This window comes from Hippocampus guttulatus, chromosome 5, assembly GCF_054856545.1.
Source record: "Hippocampus guttulatus isolate MCC_2025c chromosome 5, RoL_Hgut_1.0, whole genome shotgun sequence".
Taxonomy (NCBI): Eukaryota; Metazoa; Chordata; class Actinopteri; order Syngnathiformes; family Syngnathidae; genus Hippocampus; species Hippocampus guttulatus.
In genome coordinates this window covers 11,106,501-11,127,948 of record NC_141265.1, presented here as the reverse complement: position 1 = coordinate 11,127,948, position 21,448 = coordinate 11,106,501, and the positions used below count along the sequence as shown (strand labels likewise).

At 42.4% G+C, this 21,448-nt stretch overlaps 1 protein-coding gene across 4 annotated transcripts in view; it reads left to right on the top strand.

Moving 5' to 3' along the window:
* Window positions 1-21,448, top strand: part of tcf7l1b (transcription factor 7 like 1b) — a 38,861-nt gene that overhangs the window by 5,924 nt on the left and 11,489 nt on the right. For 2 of the 4 annotated variants that reach the window (XM_086111413.1, XM_086111414.1), the window contains exon 4: window positions 15,618-15,701. The exons of the other annotated variants lie outside the window; for them this stretch is intronic. In XM_086111413.1, the coding sequence (XP_085967539.1) occupies window positions 15,618-15,701 (84 nt within the window). The remainder of the gene's footprint in view (window positions 1-15,617; window positions 15,702-21,448) is intronic. 4 annotated transcript variants of the gene reach the window in all.

The following is a 21,448-nucleotide window of genomic DNA, read 5'->3' as shown; positions in this document are numbered from 1 at the left end:
ACAAATTCTGTTTAAAGTGCACTCTGGCTTCTCCAGTGTGGGGCCCATCAGGAGCATCTCAGCACCCTTTGAGGAAAGGATCACCAACATCTCCTCTCTCAAACCGCGCACTCCCCATGTTTAGTGACATCAATGAATCCCTTTGATGTAACGGCATGAATATGTGGGCAAATATACTTTTATCGATTGATGTGTTTTTCTCTTCTCATGTTTGGGTGATGCTCCTACACAGTCTGGGGTTTTCACTACATAGTTTTTCCATGTGAATATTTTAGCGAACTTTGCTGGTTGGCCAAAGGTGAACATACTTCACCCTGCTATCTCCTTTTGCCTCTGTCAGATCTGTGGAAGTATGAAGCAGCTCATATATGTTAAATATCTTAAGTGTAGGGACGTTTTCTTACAGAGATGTGTGAAAATATCTAGTAAATAACTCCACAGGAATGTATTTCTGTTGGAAACTACTGTAGAGTACAGTACTGTACTTATCTACACATGTATCAGCCTTCATTCATGGATCTGGCTTTAGATGGTCTGCAGATCAGTGTGTCGTTAGCCTATGTGGGACTGACAGTTAGAGAAGGATTCTGAAAACCTTCAGCGGCTAATCGTCACAATTCACAGACAAGATGGACACATGTAAGTCACAGGAATGGCAGTCACGTCGTTTTCTTTGGTCCGAATCGTTACTCCTGGTGCAAGGACCAATAGTTATGGGATCTCTTTCTCACCTTTGACATGAATCATGTAAAAAAAAAAATCCACTATTACATTCAATCTGTAAAAGATTATGCTTAGTCAAATCACAAGCATTTCATTGTTCATTGTTTTGTATTGCAATATGTAGACCTTCATGGCAATATCTGAGAAATTAAAAGCAGTATTTTTGTTGCTACATTGCATTCCGTTGTTATTACAAAATAATGAAATACAACTGTCATTGGAGCTCATCGGACGTTTCACATTCTCAAGCATTTTATGGTTGATTATGCGCATCACTTCAGCGCAAGTCTAAGGCTCACCGTACACTAAGTGGACCATCGCAGAAAATTTACAATCTCTGACTCTTCATTGGAGCCGTACATGAAGCGATTGAGCACTGCACGTCGATCAATGCACTGTAATGCAAAAACGGCAACCCTCTAACAGGCTTTGAGGTTGCACATACAATTGAGCGTCGTGTATTACTTTCATTGAACCACAAACACATCGCATCACTGTGAAGAAAGAAGCAGACGGCCACAGAGAAGAGTAAACGAGTGAAAAGATAGGGGGGATCTTTAATCGGCTGTTAGCAATGATCGATCAGCCGATTCATGGAATTCAGCTCTGCAATTGCTTGACAGAAAGTTGGCGCGTTCTAGCATGAAATTATGAAAATGAAATGAAAAGATGAAATTCTAAATATTTTTTGGTATGACTGTAACATACGATATCCAGCATATACTGCATTTGTATGGCTGAGTGGTGCTACTGCGGAGGCATGCCGCTCAGTTTAACCAACTTTTTTTTTTTTGGTCAAAGCTCATATCCATTTTTTCAGTTGGTTTAAACGTCAATCCGTGTGTGGGGGCGGCTTATGCGGCAGCCATGTGATCTCTTTAGCTACTTTTCTTTCTGTCTTGTTCTAAGTTCAAGACCTGTATTTTAACCATGACTAAGGTAATACGATTAGTGAAGAAATACAGTTAATCCACCTCCATCGTTGTGAGAGCAAGATCAATGAATAACAAAAATATTCTCCCAAAAATGATCATGATCCTGCCGTAAAAAAGTACATTCCCATTTAAATGCCAAAATAAAGGTCTGCACGTTGTAAAAAAAGTTGCTGGCTGGCTGTGTTTCTTCTTTTGTATGCCTGGATAGCTCCATTAATGCTGTTTTGAAAATGCAGTACAGACCAATGTCAGGATGCCACCCTGCTAAAATACATTCTGTGCAAGAAAGGTGAATCAGCAAGACAAGCAGTGCACTTGTGTGTCTCCCTTCTTACAGAACACAACTGCCAATCACCAACTGACAAAACGATAACGACACTCTGATTGGCTGAATCAGTACATACGGTTACTATTTCTTGACGTGCGGGATTTAACTGAAAAACCACAGAAAAGTCTGCAAAAAATACAAAATTATGAACACAAAAAATCTGCGGAATTCCCTGACCATAAACCTGAAACTTGCACTGGAGGGGGGTTTCATTGTACTCTTCTTTTTGAAAAGGCTCAAGTTGTTTTCCTGTGGGGGTGTGGTGGGAATATTATGTCATTCTCTGGACTCAGTATGTAGCTCTTACACACTCTAGTTTATTTCGCCTAAAAAATGCTTTCCGTTTATAATTGTACCTTAAACGTTTCACTCCATGCTAATAAAATGTGATCGTACAGCAGGAAGAAAAAGAATATGCTCTAAACAGGGTTTCATCAGTCTGGTATTCCGAGCAGCTGTTTTCAGTTTAATTTCTTCAGGCAGCAGTAGAAGAGGGAGAGAGAGCAAGCAAGACAAGGGAGATTGTTGACAAGATGGTGGTGGAGGGAGCAGAAACTGGGGCAGATATGGGTCCTGCTATTCCTTGCCTGTTATCCTGAAGTGGGCCCACTTCCAGACCTTGAGGCACTCACTTATCGGGGGATTCATGTCTCCCACAGAGCGTCAAGCTTTGCCATTCCCTCTTATAGCCCAATCAGCAAACAGCAGGAAGCTATCAAATCACATACCTGTCACATCAGTACTGCGAAGATTTCTATCAGACTTTCCCTTGCTGCACATACACTTTGGCCACAGAGGGATGGTAAAGGCCATGTCATACAGTATGTGTTTTATATCAGTGAAATTGTACTGGTCATACTAAATTAAGAAGTGAATGGATATCCGTCCATGATGAGAGTAGTTGACAGCAAGCAGAGCAGCTGCTCTTCATGTTAAACCTATAAATCCTTTTGCTGCTTCCCGCTGAGTCTGCTCCTGCAGTGGTGATGCAACTTTTTAGCATCCATGGATAGAAATGTCAGGTACATTGCATGATAACTTCATAAAAGCGTGAACCAGCCTGTTAAAGTGTTGACTTCAAAGTATCTGCTTTGGCTTTGCAAACAGTGCTGGAACAGGTAACGTAAAATTCATTTTGAAGTCACCAGACCAGTAATAGTAATTAACAGTAGCAACAAACCTGTTGTACTTCATATTAAGGGAATTTAAAAGCAGAAATTCACAGGTCAGCTCGAGGAAATCTTCAGGGCACGGTTGTTCAAAACTCGGCCTGACTTTGGCATTGGTGATTATTCAGATGAAGAGTTTGGCATCCTCTTCCGCTTTGGGAGGGCATCGATTGCTTACCAATGCAATCTACTGGAAGCTGCAAAATCCAACAACCAGAGGACATGCACTGACTGTGGAGCTACACGCTTTGGTCGCTCTTCGTTTCTCTGCAAGTGATGATACGAGATAGATACACATGAATCCTCTATAAGTGAGTCCCTCAAGGTCTGGAATTGGGCCCACAGTGGGCTAACAGCAAGACATAGTAGGATTGGGTGACATGATTGAAAAGCATATTGCTGGATAAGTCTCTCTCTCTCTCTCTCTCTCTCTCTCTCTCTCTCTCTCTCTCTCTCTCTCTCTCTCTCTCTCTCTCTCTCTCTCTCTCTCTCTATATATATATATATACACAGTATATATATATGTATATACAGTATATATATATATATATATACATAGTATATATATGTATATACAGTATGTGTGTATATGTATATCCTTAACTATTGAACAATAAAGACCCGGAGAACAAAGGGTGAATTTAGTTACCGGTACTTTAATTTTAATATATAATATTCAGTGATAATTTTACAGTTTGAGCCCTGCGAGTCGCTGATCAGAAAAGTATGAGTCCCATTATGCATTTAGAGAATCCCAAATTTCGAATTCTGAAATGGTCTACTACATACGATAATAACACAAAAAACAACAATATACATTGATAATAGGTTTGTTTCTTATAAACAAATGCTACAAAAATTTTAATAATTCAGGCATACAAGATTTGCTGAGAAATAGGTTCTTATTTCATGCCATGGTTCAGTCTTTGAGTTCATATCTCCGCCATAAACTTTCGCAACACTTTTTCGCAACACTTGTTCGGAACACTTGTTTTCACGTTACACAACTTGGCAATCGTGTGCTTTCCATGAAGAGAAGGCCGATCTCGCCGATCTCGCCAATCTCGCCTCGCGAGAACGGAAATATCGTCACGCGAGATTACTAAACGCGAGATCAAAACAACAATGATGGCGATTCAAACTGCGTTCGTTGCTGGAAAAATGATTTACCGTAGTTTTTTTTTGTCTTTTTTTTTTTTTTTTTTTACTAAGAAATTTCCTTGCGTCCCAAAAACGCACATTATTTGGAACTGTGCGTCTGGCGTGAAAATTATGCGTCTAGGACGAGGGACGCAGAGGTAACGGGATGGCTGAATATTTAACCTTCAATGCAACTATGAATAAGACAAATAAACTGACCAATATAAAGATAAAATAAATGCCTTTTTAAACATAATGTGCTTATTAGAGCTGTGCGATACAGTTAAAAAATGTTTCACATTTCTATCTATCTATCTATCTATCTATCTATCTATCTATCTATCTATCTATCTATCTATCTATCTATCTATCTATCTATCTATCTATCTATCTATCTATCTATCTATCTATCTATCTATCTATCTATCTATCTATCTATGTCTGTCCCCTCTCTCTCTCTCTCTCTCTCTCTCTCTCTCTCTCTCACTTGCTCTCTCTTCTTCTCTTTCTCTGTCAGCGCATCAAGTGGATAAATTGTCACAATTGTTGTGTGGTTCAATGGGTCGCCGTGGCTCCAGTGACTCGGCACGGTGTTGTTGAAAGCAGACAGGACAGGTATAAATGTCCAGTCAGGGGGCGGGGGAACTGGCGATGTCGTGTCCTCAACACGCGGAGGAAAGGAGGAGGTGGTGACCGCAATTCACTGTTTGGAATGAACTGAAGGACCGATTTATCTTAAATAACATTTGATGATGGAGCTAAGCTGCTAGTCCGCTGCACGGATCTAAGTTTCAAAGAACAATTCATGTAACACTAAATAACTTAAAAAGGCTTACATATTCTTTTTCATAAATATCAGCTGTTGTCTGGCAGCAAGACACATCGCAAAAGGTTTGATTCTATTCCTTCCTGTGTGGAGATTGCATGTTCTCCCCGTGCCTGCGTGGGTTTTCACCGGGTGCTCGGGTTTCCTCCCACATTCCAAAAACATGCCTAGTAGGTTAATTGATCACTCTAAGGTGTGATTGTGTGTGCGAATTGTTGTTTGTAGATGTGTGCCGTGCGATTGGCTGATAACCAGTTCAGGGTGTACCCCGCCTGCTGCCTGAAGACAGCTGGGATAGGCTCCAGCACCCCCGCGACCCTCATGAGGATAAAGCGGTTCAGATAATGGATGGAAGAATGTACTAATTTAGTGTAAACATTCTCCAATGGCCAATATTTCTTTAATTTATAAAATTAGTACGGATTTTAGGTTCCATGGATGCATGATTCCGCGGTATCGTTTCAGTGTCAGTATTGACATACAAATAAATAAGTGACAAAGACACTGAAATCGGTTGGATAATTTTGATGATATTTTGTTAAAATATTAAATTGAATAAAATCATGTCAAAATCAGGTCATTCAAGTCACACCTTTGTCAAAAATGTAATTGCAGAGAAACCTTTGAAATTTGAGGGGGAGAATTTGTCCATGACTCTTTGCTGACGGTGATTATTCCAAAAATAGTTTTATTCTTTGAATACAAGTGTCCCATGAAATTAGGACTCTGCACTGATAATAATGCAACCTCTGGGTGCCCCGACTTCCCTCAGTTACCCTCATAAACCAATTGTACTTATTAAGGAGTCACAATGTTCTGGCAAGCATCAAATTTGATTAAAGCCAAGCAAAAGCACAAGTCATACGAAATGTGTAGCAGCTTTATCTCAAGAGGATCCTGGCGAATCAACGGCAGTAACATCTGGACTGCTTGTGTCACCTCTGCCCCAATCACAGGATGTACCTCTGTTTCTGGCCTTATCTGCTTAATTTAAAATGTTGAGGTTATATTCTTGATTAGTTCTATGAAACGACTGCGCTTGAGGTACCTTGTGTTCCTTAGACATAAGACACGAGTGAAATTCCCCTTGTGCGTAACTCAGGTGAGCAGCATGACTTTGAATTCTTTGTGTGGAGACTGAATCATGTGACATGTTCAGGTTGTACCCATCCGCTCAAGCATTAGGCGGATCTTTGTGTAGGAGTGCTTGGATGGCACTCTGTTGACATGGTCCCCTGGCCATTTCAATAGCTAGACACCAAATCCTTACAAATGTCGCTGGCTTGTGCCTCAAATTTAGAGTATCGACATCAGGGGAAAAAAGATCTAATCAACCTTATATGATATGGAATAGGCCTCGAAGCCCTTTTGTTTGATTTGTACATAGGTTGGAGGGGCTGGCCATTGGAGGTCCCTGAAGCAGGCTTTAGGGGCAGGTTTGATTCTCGTGTGAAATGGGGAGGCTCTATAGCTCTCGGCTGACTTAACTGGGCCTGTATGGGTGTGTTGGCAGGGGGAGCGCTGGCCATGAATAGGGTCTTTGACTACCTCAGACTTGCCCTGAAAGGCAGGACAAAAACCCTAGGGCAACGGCTTAGAGCCTCACAGCTGAGCTCCAGAATGCTTGGCCCGGTCTTCCTGCCTCCTTCCCTGATTTAAATACTACAGTGGCCTTCAGCATACTGGAGACGCTGGCTCACATTCACATGGCTGCACATACGCAACCAACTTTTCTCTCTTTTTGTTTACAGTATACTAATGCTAGCGCTTTAAGACTCCGTCCACAGAACCTCCCCGATGCGATGGGGAAAATGCATCGAGTCTCTATAAAAGTGCAGACTAGCTTCATGTTGTTCTTATTAGGAGGAATTAATTTTGATACTCCCTAATTGTTGGCATGTGTGTATCACTCACAATTAAACCGGCCTGTGCTTTCTGTCATTAAATACGGAGCGTTTCACTCATCTCCACGCAATATGGATCTGTTTATAAGCAAACAAGATTGAATGATAGTGCCCGCTTCGAACAGCCTCATCGTACACATCTATCAAAAACCCAAGGAAAATGCCACACATCTTTCCCTGGAAAGTTAATGGGGTTATTGGAGTCCTGAGCAGACACTCTCCCTCCACAGTGTCTAGTTTCAGATGTCACTCAGAGCTTTGTTTGCCCCCCCCCCCCCCCCCCCAGGGTGAAGGGTTAGAGGCCAAGGTTCAGGGCCAGTTGGCTGAGTGGCCACAAAAGCCCAGGCTATCCTCGGTACATCCGATCCCTTCTTCCACACCAGCCTTCTCCCACAATGACGGGATCAGCTTGCAACATTTGCCTTTTCTTATTATAATTGAGAATTCATTTCACTTGTGTTACAATGTAATAAGGGTAGCGTTTCACAATGAAGTCAGAAATCTGGTTCCATTTTGGACTGGATACTCAAGAGTGTAAACCTGCACAATGTGTTGCACTTCCTTGTCGGGAAGAATTCTGGAAGTTTTGCCGCTTGAGTACTGTGCCAATCCAGTAGTCACGTTGAAAACACGCTTTACGCTGCAGATTTGACATTTTCTAAGCATCAATACTCAAAGTCAAGTCTCTCTTTTTTGGTCAGGCTACATTTTAAACGTCACTTGGGCAAAATTTCATACCAGGTAATGAAAAAAGGTCTCAAATTTCCTTTGTTTAAAAACACCTCTGGAACGTTGGGAGCACATAACCTCACCCTCAACACCCCCCTCCCCCCACCCACAATCTCGTTTTTTTCCCTGCCCCGCCACCACCCAAACATGTCCTCCAGCCAGGTTTATTATGCCGTTTCACGCAGACCAAAATTGCAGCTGCATGGAGAACAATCTGGAGCACATTAGCACAGGCACTGTGATTTATAAATTGTTTCTCAGGCCATAAATCCCTGCTGTAATTGTGCGCAAGCACCCCTCTCCTCCTCCGGTCACTCCCCCTTTCACTCTTTCCCAGTGTCTCGCTCAGAACAACTTACAGTTCTTGAGTTTACTCTAATTGTTTGCAGCAGTGTGCAGTTTGAACTGAGAAGTTCAATTGTGGCACAGATTTGAGGGTTCAGAAAGAGCTCTTCAAGAAAGATAAACTTTCCTACTTGCATTCTGTTCATAAACCTTGAGAGGCAGAGTTTTGCTTTGTTAGAATAACACAATTTGAGTGGTTGTCTGTTCATGCTTTGCATTCCTGGATTCTGTGTAATTGTAAGGGGACTCCCCTGAACAAAGTCCGCAGAAATCCGATCTTTAGAGCATAATCACCTTGAGGTTCTAATTAGAGCACTCGAAAAGTGAAAGACAGCAGCAGCTGGACATAGAGTTAAAACTGTCAAGTTCAGCCATGGGTGCTAAACATTGAAACATGGAACGGATTTTAATTGATCGGAAACACCTGCCAGTGTGCACATGAGGTGTGTTGTCTTATATCAACAGGTACATTATTCATAGATGGCTATGAATCTTTGTTTTTATGCAGTCTGATGTGACCTAAACAACCTTCCAGCTGGAAAATGTTTTTATTGCCAAATATTAAAACATCCATCCATCCATTTTCTGAACCGCTTTATCCTCACAAGAGTCGCGGGGGGTGCTGGAGCCTATCCCAGCCGTCTTCGGGCAGTAGGCGGGGGACACCCTGAACCGGTTGCCAGCCAATCGCAGGGCACACAGAATCGCAGGGCACACAGAGACGAACAACCATCCACGCTCACACCCACACCTAGGGACAATTTGGAGTGTTCAATCAGCCTGCCATGCATGCTTTTGGAATTTGGGAGGAAAACGGAGTACCCGGAGAAAACCCACGCAGGCACGGGGAGAACATGCAAACTCCACACAGGAAGGCCGGAGCTGGAATCGAACCCTGGACCTCTGCTGTGAGGTTGACACGCTAACCATTCGCCCACCAATATTAAAACAAGCTAAGTTAAATGTATAGCCATACAGTATATCACTGGGTCATGAGTCCATCCTCAATACCGTAGGAACAGAGCGATGAAAATGAGGCCTCCAAATTGCAAGCGGGGACGTTCAACAAATGTTTGAGACTTAGAAATGCTTGGCTGCTATCCAACTCTCACTGCAGTCTGCTGACAACACGCATAGCTAACGCTGGGGAATGTCACGGCAGTAGGTCGGGTTCTGTCTCGCACTGTGGAAGGATGAATTTATATGAGGAGAATCGTTTCGTGTTGAAAAGTATCATAGCGTTTTATATCAAACAACTTCAGGTCATAATATTTTGTTTGCTATTATTTGTCTAATTTAATTAGAACCGAGAAGGTGGCTTGTGACCAAATGATTTTGCTCGCAGCACCTTTGACGATGATTTTCTTAAACATATTTCTCCATCACCTGTGCCAAGGTATTTTAAAACCCTCAATTCCCACAGGCCCGAGTGGCAGAGCATACTTGCGCCACATGAATGTGTTTGTGTGTCTGTGTTTGAGTGGGACAGAGCTGGCATGCAGGTGGGGAGCAGGCAGACAGGAGAGTCACAGTGGGTTTAACAGTGGGGTGTTAGGGATGTCAGGTAGTAAAATGTGAGATGAGGCAGGGCCCAGAAGTCTGCGGGCCTGGAGATTTGTGCTCGTGTTCGCAGAGCAAACACAGGAGGCATCTGCAGGCAGCTGTGTGTGTGTGTGTGGGGCGGTGTGAGGAGTGTTGGTAGGGGGGGAGGGTGGGGGCGGCTCACACTCGGGACAGAAGGTGGGGGTGGCTTGGGGAAGCTGGGTGGTGTTAGGTGGTGGTGAGGAGTGGAGGAGAAGGGGGCATGGGGGTGGACCAGCAGAGTGAACACAATCAGCCCTCTGTTTTCATAAGACTTGTGGTATGTGCGAGCAGAAACAAATGTGTTTAATTTAGTCAGTTAAAAAAACAACAACAACAACTTTTGCCTTCCCTACACGTATTTATGCCCACTTCACTGCCTCAAATGTCTTCACTGACTTGTCTGTTGTCAGCGACTCTTTTTAGGGAAGTTTATTTAAAAGAAGAGCCAAGAAAAATCTGAAACCGTTCCCCCATCTGGGAAAAGCAAGATGGCGGTGGGGGCTTGTGCTGTGCTATTCACCCTGTTCATTGTAAGAAGGCTTATCATTACCTCCCATGATTAAGCAGGAAATTCTGCATTGTATCAGTCAGTCTGGGTTCAGGTACAAATGAAAGTGTCTCACTTGTGTGCCACTGGCGTCGATTCGGAGGTGCACGCTCATATTCTAAGTCGAGCTCTGCTATAAACCTCCAGCCGAGCGCTGCTAACCGCGTTGTGTTCTGGAGTTAATTACACAGACGTTTAACGGCTGTGAATTTCAATGAAATAAGCCTATTCCCTGAACAATAAAACGTAGCGTTCCTGTGCAACTGGACAAACAATGGCACAGGATGCAAAACGTGACGAAATCTCTGACACTGGAAGCGTATGCCATCTTGACATGGGAGCACGCTGACACTGAGCAGAGGTGCCACTGACAATTGAAAACAGATCTGGAAGGTTTAAGAAACCACATAACTAACTTCTTGTAATTGACTTGAACAGCTTTACACCCTCTCCTCTCTGTCTTTATGAGATGGCCCTCTCCCTTACCAGATGCATAGTTATGTTCTGGCGTGTTTAATTATACAATTAGCTCTGCATGACCCGCTGTAGCAGTCCCGAGCACAATAAATCACTTATTCATCACCTTAACCATAGGTAAGGAACTTTTTGCAATTAGGTGTCATTAAAATGACCTGAAAGTTTTACTAATAAGTTCTACTTATGGTAGCTGCACGGTACAACAGCACATGCGAGCTCTGAGTTAGCGCTCTAAAGCTGTGGATACAGGAAGCAATAACTCAGGATCATGTCATGCAAAAGGAAGGGAAAAAAAATCCTACAAATGTTGCTTGACTTGCAAAAATTTAAACTCACTGGGTTAGAATATTCAAGAAGCATGTTTGGGGGTGGGTTGTTCATGCTGTTTTATTACTGGAACTGCAGTAAATTCACTCCCAGGATTTTTCAAATGAACCCAGCTTGTGGGCCAGTTTGACAACCTAAAGAATATGCATGAGTCAGTCACGCATTTTTAGCTTGTTGCGCAGGGCAAAATGTGGACTGTGACGCTGTTGCTGCTGCTCACTGTTACAACAAACATTATTTTTCTCCAAATATTCTGAGCTAATCTGAAAATGTCCAACAGAGGTGCAGGCGGCTCGATTGTAATCATCTTCCAAATCTTGGAAAAACATTGAAGCCGTGTTGTTCGGACCTCCCTGATGCTTCCTCCACTCTTCACTCTCCTCTCTCCCTCTTTGCACTAATAGTTCTTTTGTGTACAAGAGCATGTTAAGAGGCCAATGAGCCTGGCCTTAATAGGCTGTGTTACCATAGAAACCACAGCACTCTGGATGTCTGACCTTTGACCCATTTTTTTTTTTTTAACTGGCTGCGAATAAGAGTGTGAGACGACCAAGCGGGTCACAATGGAAGCCCGGCAAACCGAGGGAGTGTCCCTGACATAGTCACTTAACTTCATTCCTCAGTAGGCTAATGGGCACTTCAAATGTGGTAGCCATTAGCAGGATGCCGTCTCCAACACAGAACCGTAGGCTTTACGGAAGTTGATATAAAAAGTGACAGAATAACGGGAAGAAGTGGCAAAAGTAGTTGAAATAATATGGCAACGCCGATTTAGCGTGCAGTTTTCAGGGGAACAAAAATGTACCGAATAGAGTGCAAGAGACATGATGTCTAGCTGAAAGAAGGGGCTTACTTTCAATTCCGCCTTCTAAACATGTTTGTTGTTTCTCTCTTTTTGTACCCTCTTTGTAGATAGTCTTAATAAATGGCTTCCTCCTTCACTAATCCACTTATTCCATGGTGATGGGATAAGAAGGTCTGTTTTGGCCCAATAGGGCTTTGCAGGTCTGACCAACTGAGCTGCTCGTCATTTCCCCATCAATTACACACTAATTAGCACAATGGCTACGGAGGTTTGCTTAAGAATTGTCAATGTAATTGCCTCTAATGTTGGCAAACAATGACTTTAATGCAAACTTGGAGACTAGGCGGGGGCTACTTATCACAGTTCCTTTGTTCCGAACGCTTTAATTGTGTTTCATGCATAGATCGGGTTGAGGTGTCAATAGCCCCGCATAAGCAGGTGATATCAGCAGAGTAAACCAGGGAGGGACTGTTGTGTCGGGACCTGACGGGGGCTATTGTCTGGAGCTGCTGTTCATATGGGCAGGGGATGGTAATTAACACCTCAGTCAAAAGAGCAAGCTGTGTGGCCCATTTGTTTGCTGTTGGGGGCTAAAAGAAAACAATGGGGAGGGGTTCTCCACACAGTAGGTGATTGACATTATCTGCTGGAGCGATCCGTGGAGGCATTCCTGCTGCTATGCTATTCACTACAAGTTAGGCGAAGCCATTTCACAGGCGTGAAGCCTCGTATGAGCCGCCCCTTTGCACACATCCACTCTTTTATTTGCCCTTTGACTTTGTCTGATTGGATCGGAGCTGCATACGGTGAAAAGTTTTCCCACTCCGATTGTAGTTTGGTGTCGAATTTTAGATTGAATTCCAACGATTTTCAGTTTTTCTGATTGTGCAATTATGACTGCTCTGCCTCTGAAATATGAGGTTAGTTGCTTGTATAGTTCCGGATTTTTTTTTCTTTTTGTCACTTTGGCCGAGTGTGTGACTTAGTTTGACAGCAAATGTCCGCACATCTGTCTCTTTTCGACACTGTGATGTTGGCCTGCAGCATGGCACCACACACTTCACAGATGACAAAGACTCTTGGCTGTGTTTTCCAGCGCCCTGTGAGAGCAGTGTAACAATTAGAACCCCACTTTGGCAGGCCACATGCCCCAGAGCATATGTCATATTCACTCTTCAAAAAGCTAACGGGTCCCAGTTCCAGTTTGGAAAAATTCTGTCGGATCTTTGCCACCTTTGTTGCATCTGGGTCCCGTGAAAGTAGCACAGTGACTGATGTTTATTCTGAGCTTTGGAGGCTGCAAAGCAAGACTGGAAGACAATTAAAGAATTGTAAAAAATGGATCAGCTTAACATTACTGAGCCACACATTTCTTTCATTTGTCTGTCCACGTCTATCGAATAGTGCTTCCAACTCTCATACTGAACCAGACACAGACACAATAAAGCTTACGAGCTTGCAATTTATTTACAATTGCAAACTTATGTGGGTGGTCTCAAAATATAGAACACTGGTCAACAAATGTTTACATTTTTGAATCAGACTTTTCATGATGATTTTTTAAGCTGATTCAGAATATCTAGCACATCACACCATAAATAAAATAATAATAATAAAACATGGAATCATATTTATGAATTAAGGGTGAGGTTCAACAACAGGTGGAATTTTCCTTAAACTTGCTATAAGTAACAAGGCATGGTAAAATCCTCATTGCACAGGTTTTTGTGGGTCAAACTTGAAAAAAAAAAAGACAATATCTCCTAAAACGATGTGCTCGAAAAAAAGTAAAGACATATTTTAACTCAGTGTCAAACATACGTTAAGTGATACGAACCCATCTCTGTTTTCAAATTTGTCTCTTGTTATTTTGTTATCAAGTGGCATTTATTCGTTTTTCACAAAATGATTTAGTTTTAGATAAGTTTTTGCTGAGCCACACAGCTCATCATTCCTGGTCATTTGTTTTCTGAAACAACTCACATCGCCTTATACTATCACACCCCCTCTCACATGTTTGTGAGCGGTACTGAATTATGCTGTAGTTTTTATCATTCGCCCAACGGCGAATTTGACAGTAAGCAATTGAAAATGTGCGAACAGTTGCTCCATTGGGCGCACTGGCAATTAAAAGAAAGGTAGGCGCTCTTAAAAAAGGGGCCCCGGGGCACGTTCCTCATTCTTGGCAGAAAGCTGTCAGAAATGGATGGATTGGGTAGGAGAGTCATGGTGGGCAGGGCTGGGCTTAACCAAATGCTCACAATAGCACTTGTTTCATTTGTGGAAGGCCTCATGATTGACATAGATTAGATGTAGAAAACTGCATTGTTTTGGATTTTATCCCCACAGTGCAGCATTCATTAGGCACCATGCACACAGTGACAGAAAGTTTCAATAGTGAGCTAGCAGTCTGTAAAAGCAACTGCCTCCTGACAGTTGTATGGACTTGGGCCCATTAGTTGGAACCCACAATTCAGCCTTGCGTAGAATAGTGAAAATGAAGAGGGCTGATGTCAAGAAATTCCCCTCTTTTCTTGAAGAAAAAAAGGGTCCCCTTCCCCCTGGCCCAGTACTCTGTTGGACCCCAGCTGTCAGGAAACAATACCCTCCGCCTGCTCGACAAACTCATTCCTGAAAATGTTTTTTTCCCCTCTTGCCCCCCCCCCCCCACCCCCTGTAATGTATTTTCCATTTTTAACCCACAGCCATCCAAGCTTCCTTCCTCCTTACAAACAGGAGTGATGAATGGTGTTTTAAAAATCCAAACGTGAAAGCATGACTCCTCCAGCAAGCTTGTTTGTCATCATTTACCCTGCACCCCTTTTTGAAAATGGGACAACGGTCTTCATATACTGTATATATACTGTACTGTATATATATAAAATCTATATCTATGTATCTATATATATCTATCTTTCTGTATATCTACTGTATGTATTTTTTTTTTGGTGTATTTTGGATCAGGCTGCTGATGAACAGAGCCCATTAGCACAATAACAGTGGCGTAGTGAGCTGGAATTCAGAGCACATGATTCACACGCGAGAAAAATAAAATCAACTTTGTTGCTTTTATTTGTTTATTATTATTATTTTTTACATGTACACGGATGAGGAAAACTAATCTGAGATAGTCTCAATGTGAAAAAAACAACAACACATGCATGACAAACTGCCGTATGCGACATTTAAAGTGATTCATAAACCAGATGGTGGAGACGTGCTTTTCAAAATTTGGCTTCATGCTAACCCGATTGCTGGAGGACAAAAAATGTTGAACTTGTTGCGTTGTGCTATAAATCAAAAGAGGAGGAAAAAACTTGAGGAAACAGCTTTCTGCGGCCGGTTGGTGAGTGCTACCGAACGCAAAGAATTACACAACCTAGATGATAACTTTGAAAAATGCATGAAAAATAGTGATACTGAAGGTGGAACAAAAGGCCAAATCGATTGAGAGAGTTTGCGTCAACTCTGCAGCCCAACCTTTCCTTGCACTCTTGTCGGGGCTTCCTTCCAGCTGTCGCTTCTCAACCGCGCTGCGATGGGCATCCGCAGCTGCCCTCTTGTTTTTCCTTGACAAACAGCAATTTCACAGCCATCCACCACTCTGTTGTTGACACCAGTCACTTTTACTTTTCCTGTGGCCCCTAAAGTTGATTTGATATAACTTGAAATCATTCTGCATGAACCCAGCAAATATTATCTTCATGTACCGGTATGTTAGTCTTGCTACATGCCCTGTGCTGTTCCTTCAATCTGCTGTTTTGCCTTTTCTCCACAGTATTTGCAGATGAAATGGCCTCTTTTGGATGTCCCAGGCTCTGCAGGACTCAAAGATTCTCGCTCTCCAACACCGGGCCATTTAGTGAGTGCACATGAACACTATAACACAGCAGCTGGAAACACCGTAATTGAAATATTTGATTAGATCTCGGATCAAGTTTTGAGTCAGCGTTGCCTGTTTTACAGAGTCTTTTTCACATTAGTTGGTGTTGATGCGGGCATCAGAGACAAAGAGAGTTCTGTTTGACAAAAGTGCTGCATGACCCAAAGGGGTGAAGAAATTGGGGACGAGGGGTTTATCAATGAGAATCACACAAAATAAACTCTCCGGCAGTATACGTTCACCCCCCATCCCCCCAAAGAAATCACTCCTCCCTGCATGTTTAGTACTAATGAGATGTTTCCTCCAGACTGGAACCTCAAAACGTTAATCAAATTATCAAACCAATCATGCAAATTTGAGGGAAGAATCCATTAACAGTGAAGAAATTATTTGCTTGAATCAAACTAGCAGCATAATGTGGTTACTCCCAATGACAGAGTTATCGTCTGCACTTAAGTCTTCTGGTTCACATCCCTTCGCATTCAGTTCGAAACAGCTGCAGCAGCCAGAGGGCAAACTGCAGCCTTCTTTGTCTGTCAATATGGCAATAACTCAGTTTCTTCCATAAAATTCTAAGTGTGATGCTCTGTGCCCGTCTTGAACTTTCCCACTCAGGTGTAAACCTGTAGACCTCGCAGTATCTCACTGCAGTTCGACTATGCATGGCGTCAGTGGACCCATTTGATTTGTGTTTTGGCTGGGACTTTTGGGACTGAAAACATTCTTGTTTTTAATTTGCTTAACTTTGCGTGACGTTCTTGGCACCTATCAACATCCTCACCTGTTTGATTGTATTGATAGAGAAGTCATGCCAAGCGACCGCATGGAAAAAGAGTCACACTTAAGTAAAGAAGCCATTGTGGCTCAGCCGCTTGACCTTAGATACCCTGTCTAACCATGCTCGCTGAGTTTGTGGTCAATTTGCCGCTTCCCATAATCGCAGTGATGCACATGACAAAGTCCTCATCGAGCGCATTCAATGGGATACTGTTGTGGACGGGGTGGTGTTGGCCTGTGGGAATCCACCGCCGTCTACTCTCATTTGAAACCAATGATAAATATTTATTCGAAAAAAAAGAAAGTCCTGACCTACCATTGACCCTGATAAATTTTCTTTGACACTTACAGCTTCTTTGCAACTTCACAGTGTAGTTGTTGACCTCGTTTTGAAGTATCAAAATGAGATCAACAGTTACAGTTTGGGATTTTGGGGGCTTTAGATGATGACATAATTATCATCAGTTTAAAATTAAAGGAACAGAAAATATTTCAGTCCTTTCAAAAGGTAGATTTTATAATTACACTGTAACGGATATGACCTGTTACTGGTTGACAACTAGTTCAAGTGGTACCCCGCCTCTCTCACCCAATGACAGCTGGAATGGGCACCAGCATGCCCGCGACCCTACTCATGATGAGCGGTTCTCAGAATGGATGGATGCATGTTTACAGATCAACTGTATATTTACTATTTGCATATTTAAATGGTAGCTTGCAAAAAAAAAAAAAAAAGATAAAAACATAAAAACAAACTTTTTGTCATTTTAGTTAAAATGGTAATTTTGACTCGATAGTGCCCAGGTGTCCTGGGAGCAACTACATTGGCCCAATTGAAGCTCACTGATGTTGGCCCATCTGGGCCAGTAAACAATTCTTACATAAATGGGTTGAAATCAACATATTCTTGCTTTTATTTTATTTACTACTTTCTACTCATCCACTTGAATTGATCAGTCATCATTGATCTTATTACAATGCCGCAAATATTTTTTTACAAGTCAGGTCCTTCCATAAGGAATCGCTTCAAGAAGACACTGCCCAAAAACGGTAAATATTAAGTTGGATTTTCCTCAGAAAAAAAACAACAACACACAGCATAAATCATCCATTCAACCAGCCATTATTTGAACCGCTTATCCTCACAAAGCAATGGCGATGAATCTTTGTTTTTATGCAGTGTGATGTGACCTAAATAACTTTTCAGCCGGAAAATGTTTTTATTGCCAAATATTAAAACATCCATCCATCCATTTTCCAAACCGCTTTATCCTCACAAAGGTCGCGGGGGGTGCTGGAGCCTATCCCAGCCGTCTTCGGGCAGCAGGCGGGGTACACCCTGAACTGGTGGTCAGGTGAATGCAGCACACATATATACGACCAACCTTTCACACCTATGGTTAATTTAGACTGCATGTTTTTGGAATGTGGGAGGAAACCAGAGTACCCGAAGGAAACCCACACAGGCATGGGGAGAATATGCGTACTCCACACGGGAAGGCCGCAGCCTGCCCATGCCCATTACACTGTGTCGTCCACTGTGTCACTACCCGCAGCAATATAGAGTATATTGATAATAGACAAAATAGATATTTATTGGATATGCAACAAAACACTGTGCCTGATAGAAAAAAAAGAACAACAACAAAAAACAACAACGAGTCAGAAACAAAAGGTGTGCATTACAAGGTCTCAGTCATTTCTTGCAAAAAAAATAACCTTCCAAGCGATAACATTTGGTGTTATCGTCACACTGCATTACGAATAAGGTCACTCAGTGCAAGACTGCAGAGATGTGCCTGTGATGAGTGTACCTGTGAGCGTGCTGCAAATGACTGACACCTTGTAAGCCATGCTTTCTGTCTCTTTTTCCTTGTACAGGTATATAAACTTAGAGGCACAAGATGGAACCAAGGATGAATGCTTCTTTTTCACAGATCATATTTATCATATATTACTGTCATGATGATTTTGTAAAGGAATTAGCAACTTATATGACAAAAAGTGTTTACTTTTTATTGCAAAAGTGTAATTCATTTTTTATTCAGCAGAACAATTATATGTGGAGCAACCGAATCACTATAATAATCCATAAAGTCAATACAAGTGGTTGAAGCTAATGCCATGTAATTGAAATTTATATTGGATAATAAAGGACAGTCACTTTATTTCACTGATCTTTTTACTGGCACAACCCTATCTCTAGCTTCTAATCAAAGGCCATACACTTAAAAAAATATTTAAATTTAATGTAAATTGAGATCTAATGCAGAATAAAGTTTGCAAAAATGGAGTGGAAATGCTTTAGATTTTGTAGGGAGAACTCCAAGTGGTGGAATTCACCATGCCTTCTCGGGCGACAAGAGGACCATTTGATCTAAGATGGTAAATGTTGTAATCTTGGGTACCCTGGGTACAGAGGAGAGAAAGTGTCCTTACACCTCACTTCGGGCCAGGAGCCCACTTTCCCCTCTGGTGTCTCGCTGCTTTAGAGGGAGCAAGGCTGATTATGTGCTCATTACCCAGCTCGCGGCAGGCTGTCTCCCCAAGCCTGCAAGCCTCCCTATGGCCCCCAACTCCGCACTAATGAGAGTAAGGGGAACGGGTGGTCACCCACAGGGGTCCAAGGATTACTGCCCAGGGTGAAAAGGGAGCGAGAGCGAAACCCAAGGAGAGGATGAGGATACACCAGTAGGGGCTGCTTAAGCAGCTACTCATTTCCTCACATGGCAGGCATTCTTTTTTTTTCTTGTTAGAGTCCACTAGAAAGGACTTAAATGGTAGGCTCTTGGAAATCCTAAACAACATATTGTACACAGTATTATGTACTGTACAACTCTTTAATGAGACATGTTCAGCAGTCTAACATCATTATATGCACGCCTATAAATTTAGGAGCTATACCATAACATGGTTTTATGCTGAGACGGTGCTATCAAGATATACTATACAATATTATCCATTACTCATCACAATCATATGTACTAGTTGGAATAATGTTACTGTGCTAATTTTGGTGGTGTCGAACAAATGATAACACTGTGCATCGGAAATCATAGCAATTGCTTGGAATGTCAGCGAAAGACCAGTCCCGTCACTCTGCAGATAAGGTTCATAGGGCCTCTATGCAAATCAAAGTCTCCTTTGGCCTGAGGTCCTCAATTATTCAACAGACAGGTTTGTTCAGAATTCAGTGAGTATTGCATTTGATAGTAACGATAATAGTGGGAAGAGTGGGATGAAGGCAATTGCGTCTCGATGAGGATAGTAGGCACGAGGCAAACAACTCAAACCCCCAAAGCCCTCACACTGTATGTGTTTGTGTTCTACTGGCTGCTTCTTTATGAATAATCCATCAAATGTGCTGCAGGGCCAGGTGATGCCGTATGGGGAACTTGTCATCCCATCATTGGTGGCTGAACTGGACTTGAGAGTAGAGGTGCTGTTGTATGAATTATACATGCATCATTTTCTAAAACTCAGCAATTCCCAGACATTAACACTGATCTGATAATGGCTGTGTATGGCACTCATTGAGACCATTCCGGCACTTGCAGTAATTGATATAAAAGGCCTCTCCGCTCTTTGTCAATGCCTTCTGCTGTTACACTTGATTCGTGGAAGCGCTGACACTTCACTGGGGTAAAATTGACCAGTGTTTGACCCCTAAATGCTTATCAGATCACAGCATAAATGTGGGTAGATCTTCCCTTGACATTGATGCAAGAATTGACTTCTTTGTTAGTTTTGTCTGACTGCCAATTGCCAGTAAGAGACACGGTCTAGTCAACATGTCATAAGTCACTTAGTCATCAAATTCTTAAAGTAATTTAAGTGATATGCTCAAGAGGAACATTCCTCACATGGAGGATGTCTACCTGCATTTGTTTATGCTTTGGACTCAACTATGATTTCAGAAGTGAGATTCATTCTAAATGTTATAGCCTCATTTTAAGCCATTTAGGCTTATGCTTCAGACATAATCATTTTTTTTTTAATGGTTAATCGTCATTAAGCTTAATTGCCATACTGTGGCCGTAGATGCAACCCAGGCAGGTTTTCACCTGTTTCGGAGCGGCTAACTCTTGCTGTTGTTTCGTGCCACATGGGTAGCTAGCTCCCTCAGCTAACTGGCTAGCATTCGTCAACTTTAATCTTAATGGCACAGTCGGGTGACCCTATGCCATGCTGTGGTTATCCTGCTCCATCTTTGACTCCTTCCCATCCGCCATGCTGGGTTCTCCTCCTCCGCTTTTTCGCATTCAACTCTATCAGGCTCAGTCCACCTTGAGCGTTGCTCTACTGTCTCAACGTCCCATCTCTGTGTTCTGACCACAGCATGGACACCTTCACTACCACTCTTACTATTATTGTTTCATTTTTCTTTGGCGTATAAAGAGTATTTGGGTCATTATCGTACTCATATTGGGGATAAAATGACGTCAGTTGTATCGGTCCGATACCAGCAACATTAGATCAATATTGAAAGCTGCCTCAAATACATTAATGTTGGTCTAGTTACTGACACGTAAAGAGTCCTGGCTTCTGCTGCTTGACGTAGGAGGTAATATGGCGCTGCTGCGAGTGATTTCAGAAGTTATCGTGAGCCATTTGTCAATACGGCTTTAGTTTTCCAGTGGCTTATTTGAACCAGCGATCGAGGCTGCACCCAATTTCTTAATGTGGCGACTGAAAACAGCTATAGGTTGTCAACATTCAACCGACCAAAGTCTCCTCGACTCTCAAACAATATTTATTTTCTTCTATTGAAACATGGGGTAAAAATGTTCACGAGCGCAAGCACCTCTTGCCGGATCCCATTCACTTGAATGAGATTCACAGCTGAAATTCCCTCGGCGGTTACCCGGCTCGGAGTGCTCAGATGCCCGAAATTGATAATGACCGTGACATGCCGTTTGCTCTTAACTGTACTTTTACCTCCTTAGCTG